The sequence below is a fragment of the Geospiza fortis genome, unplaced genomic scaffold (assembly GCF_000277835.1).
Source record: "Geospiza fortis unplaced genomic scaffold, GeoFor_1.0 scaffold662, whole genome shotgun sequence".
Lineage (NCBI taxonomy): Eukaryota > Metazoa > Chordata > Aves > Passeriformes > Thraupidae > Geospiza > Geospiza fortis.
In genome coordinates, this window is record NW_005054450.1 from 568,246 (window position 1) to 572,644 (window position 4,399).

The 4,399-nt window shown below is 53.9% G+C and overlaps 1 protein-coding gene across 1 annotated transcript in view; it reads right to left on the minus strand.

The window, feature by feature from the left end:
* Nucleotides 1-4,399, minus strand: part of SAMD11 (sterile alpha motif domain containing 11) — a 72,266-nt gene that overhangs the window by 23,747 nt on the left and 44,120 nt on the right. The window contains exons 7-8 of the mRNA XM_031062543.1: nt 2,783-2,894; nt 2,400-2,492 (exon numbers count right to left, since the gene is read on the minus strand). Of these exons, the coding sequence (XP_030918403.1) occupies nt 2,400-2,492; nt 2,783-2,894 (205 nt within the window). The remainder of the gene's footprint in view (nt 1-2,399; nt 2,493-2,782; nt 2,895-4,399) is intronic.

A 4,399-nucleotide genomic window follows, 5' to 3' on the forward strand; every position in this document is an offset into this window, starting at 1 on the left:
TGGGATGGAGAGGGACAGATCCTGCTGGGATCACTGGGATGGAGAGGGACAGATCCTGCTGGGATCTCTGGGATGGAGAGGGCAGGTCCTGCTGGGATGGAGAGGGCAGGTCCTGCTGGGATCTCTGGGATGGAGAGGGCAGGTCCTGCCTGGAGCCCATCCCCACCCCAGGGATGCAGGAGGTGCAGCAGCAGCACCTCCACGAGGCCCAGGACCCCCAGGCTGCAGGAAAAGGGCTCCCAGGAGATGCTGCAGCCCTGGCCTCCCTTCCCACTCCCAAATCCCCAGGCAGAGCCCCCCAGTGCCCAGCACCTCCCACAGCAGCAGCTCCCAGAGCCCAGGGCAGCATCCATGGGGGCCCATCCCATCTGGGAATGGTTTCCCACACGAGGTGGAGCCTCCTGCTCCCAGGCAGAGCTGGGGACACAGGGATTCTGTTTTCCCCATGGCATCCACGGCACAGGGATGCTGCTGGAGCCACAGCAGGATGGGAGCTGCCACTGCTGGGGGCTGGGACACAAAGCCTGGGGGCAGCCCCTCCTGTCAGCCCCTTTTCACAGCAGAGAGCAGCCCCAAAGCACAGAAACCTCAGCCCCTCACCATTCCAGTGGAATTCCAGCATCAGCACAGCCTGGGCTAAAATTCCTGCACAGCTCTGGGGATTTCACAAAAACCAGTGGGCAAAAGCCCCAGCTCTGAATTTCCATTCTGTCTTGCCTCAGAGTGGGAGCAGAAAACAAAACTTTGCTTTATTCAGGGTTTCCTGGGAACCCCTCTGTTAAAAAGCTGGGGAATCCCTGAAAGTCTGGGAGCCAAGGGGCAGGACTGAGATCCCGAGTGCTTCCTGCAAAGCCAGGGCTCCTCACCCTGCCCTCAGCCCACAAAAATAAAGGTGGGGAGGCCAAAGGAAAGGAACAGAATGACATGTGCCAAAAACATCCACCTGTGCCAGAAACCTTTTCAGGGTGAATCCCAAGCAATCCCTTGGCTTGGGTGAAGTTCAGCCCATTCCCAGCCAGGCCCCACAGGTTCTGTTCCCTGCACTCAGCTCTCAGCCACAAACTTGGAACTATGAGGGGCACAACAGCAGCAAAATATAAATATAATATATAAATATATGATATAAAATATAAAATATAAAATGTGTGTCCCAGGGGCCTCGTGCCTGATGGAACAAATCTGTTCATGAACCTGTGGAAGCACCACCTGGAACTCACCTGCACAGCCACCAGAAACATTTCAGGGATAACACAAATAGAGCAAATGGGAAAAAAAAATCAAGGAAAACATAAGGAGGAGCAGTTTAAAGGGTTCCCAGCAAAATCTGAGGCATTTCTGCTGCCATGAAAGAGTTAATGGGCAGGAGAGGGTTACATCAGAGGGAGGATTTGGTATTTTCTATAGTGAAACCAGAGAATTCTGCCTCCAGAGCACCCTTTGGGCACAAGGAGGGCAGAGCCAGGAACATTCTGTGCAATCAGGATGCAGGACAGGTCCCCAGAATGGATCTTTAGAAAGCAGAAGGTGAAGTGTGAGGCTGAAGGAGGCTCCAGGACAAAGTGCAGCCCTTGGAGGTTCCCTGGGTGGGAACCCAGCCCTGGCAGAGGCTCGGCTGGGCTGGCCCATGGAGCAGGACCCAGCCTCACAGAGCCGCTCTGGATGCTCAGGCAGAGCAGGTTTAGGCACCGGGATGGAGCTGGCTATTACTGACAGCTAATTAGCCCGATATTAACAACAAAGCCTTTAAGTAAACGGCCTGCAAAACCTCATTTACTCAACCCGGAGACAAACTCATCAACTGCAGGCTCCATTAGCCAGCCCACTCTGCCACTCGTAAAGAAAGTTTAAAAATCCTGTTTATAGGAAAGAACTGGAAGGCAAATCAAGAGGTAAAAAATAAATAAATAAATAAATAAATAAAAAGACAACAAACCAAACCCTAAATAGAGAAACCTTCTGCAGATTCCATCTCTATAGGAACGGTGCCATAAATGCGTAAGAGAAAACTCAGCAGCCCCATTCTCCCTGCCAGGCTCCTTTTTTCCCTTTAAAGGAGCAGATGCCAGCACGATAAGCCCGTGTGTACCTTTCACATTAAACATGTCACCGAGACATTGCTGCCTGAAGAAGCAGGAGCACCCCTGAAATCCACCTGGAAGGCTGCAGCCTGCTTCTTTTTGTTTGGTCACCGAGCAATGACAGTAATTAAGAGGCAATCCCTGTGTCGCCCTGCAAGGCTCCCTCCGAGGAGATAAAGGAAAAGCAGAGCCTCCTCCTGCAGCCCCAGCGCCAGACACAGCTCCCACCCCACAGCCCTCCCTCCTTCACCTCAATTAAGTTCCACTCAGGGGAAAGGAGAAGAAAGGGGAAGGGGATGGGGGAGGAGAGGCAGCACTTACCCTTTGGGGACTCACTCCGGGCTTTCTTGCTCTCCAAAGGACACTCACTGCTGCTGTTGGGGGAACATACTCTTCTCTTGCCTAAAATTTCATCTGGGAGAGAGAGCAGAGAGCTGAGGGTCAGAGGAGGCTGCACTTTCCTCCTTGCAGGAGAGACCAGAGACACTTTGGTATTTTGCTGCTCTCTCTCACACACAGGCACACACACGCACTCTGATATTACGAGCAGAGAGAGAAAAAAATGAAAGTAAGAAAAATCATCATCTTGAGAGCCTTGATCTGCTTTCCTAATCACGCAGCCCAAAAGCACATAATGACTATTCATACTCTGATCAATGCAACGTTTTCCAGCCATAAATTCTGAATCCACTTGATTTCCTTACTGAGTTTCATCATTTGCTCTGGTGCCTTTTGTCCCCCCGGTGTTTCCACTCCTTTCATGCCCTGATGCAAAGCAACTGGGGGAGAGGAAGGGGAGGAAAAAAACAACACAGGGAAGGGAAAAAAAAAAAAAAAAAGCACAACAGATCTCTGAATCTTCCTACCACAGTATCTCTGTCTCTCTCTGTGTCTCTCTCTCCCAGTCTCTCCCCCTCCCTCCCTCCTCCTCCTTCAAAACCTCAAGGTCCTCAGCAATCTTCCCCCTCTGGATTGCACGGAAACACTCAAGCCCCGTGCATTACTGCAGCCCTCCGGAGCAGCACCGAATCTCTGAGACACAATTACAGCGGCCCCGAGCAGGTTTGGAATCAATATCCTCCCCTAATAACGCCGGGGAAACTGAAAGCATGATGGTGCATATGGGCAGGAAGGAAGAGCCTGTTTGTCACTGCAAGCACCAAACCCTCATCTATCAAGGGCTTGTTAAAGATGCAGCATCTTAAAAGAGAGAAAATAATAATAATGATAATAATAAAAAAATCTCAGAAACGAGGAGTGAGAAAGGGCTGGATGTGCCTGTGAGCACTGCCAGGCTGCTGCAATGTGGGGGTTAAGGGAGGTTACAAACCCCCTGCTCCTATTTATAACAACAACAACAACATCCTCCTGTTCCAGGGGACATTTCCAGCCAAGGAACTGTCCCCAGCACTCAGCATCACTCCCCATCGCCGGGGATGCAGCTGAGCAGCCCAGGTGCTGCCGTGGCAGGGATTTACTGGGGATCAGAGCAGAGCAGCCCCAGCAGGTGCCTCTGCCCGAGGAGCTCCAAGGGGCATTGCAGGGCTTTGAAGAGCACAGGCTGCCTCCAAACTCAGCCTGCCAGGGCCCTGCCACCCAATCCCTGGGCAGAACTGGCACTGGGGGACAATGCAGAGGCTTGTGGCTGTGCAGAACCCAAAGGCAAGGAAGCACAGCAGAGCAGAGGGGCTGGGGAGAGCCAGGGAAGGACAGAGGCACCCCGGGCAGCGCTCTCAGCACTCACACCCCAGCTGCCTGTCCATACAGTTGGGATTTTCCCACTCCTCCTGCCTCAGTTTCCCCCTCGCACAACCCCTGCCCTCCCCAAGCTCGGGGCTCACAGGGAGCACACCCCGAGCCCCCAGCTCCCTCCCCCTGCAATGCTCCATCCCTCAGTGCCGATTTTCCTGGAAGCTTCTCCCCGATGCTGCAATCCCCCGGCGCTGGAGGCCAAGATCACACATCCTGCTCCTCCCCAGGACTGCTCCCAGCCAGCATTTGCGGCTTTGGAACAAACTCCAGCCGCTCCGCTCTGCTCTCCCCTCCCGGGCTGGAGGCAGAGGAGTCTCCATGGCAAGGAGCTGGTGACAGCAGCACGGGCTCCATGTGACAGCCCTGGAATGTGAGCAGTGAAGATTCCTCGCTTTCACAGCTCTGCCAAGGCACCTCGTTCCCCCATCCCTGCCTCCCTCCCGCTGCTCCTCTCCCACCCCCGGGCCCATCTGCCGCCAGCGCTGCTCCCTCCGGGGCTGCTATGCTCAGAGACTCGCAGCCATGCCCAGAGAGTCCCGGATTTGCCCAGCTTTCCCAGACATTCCCAG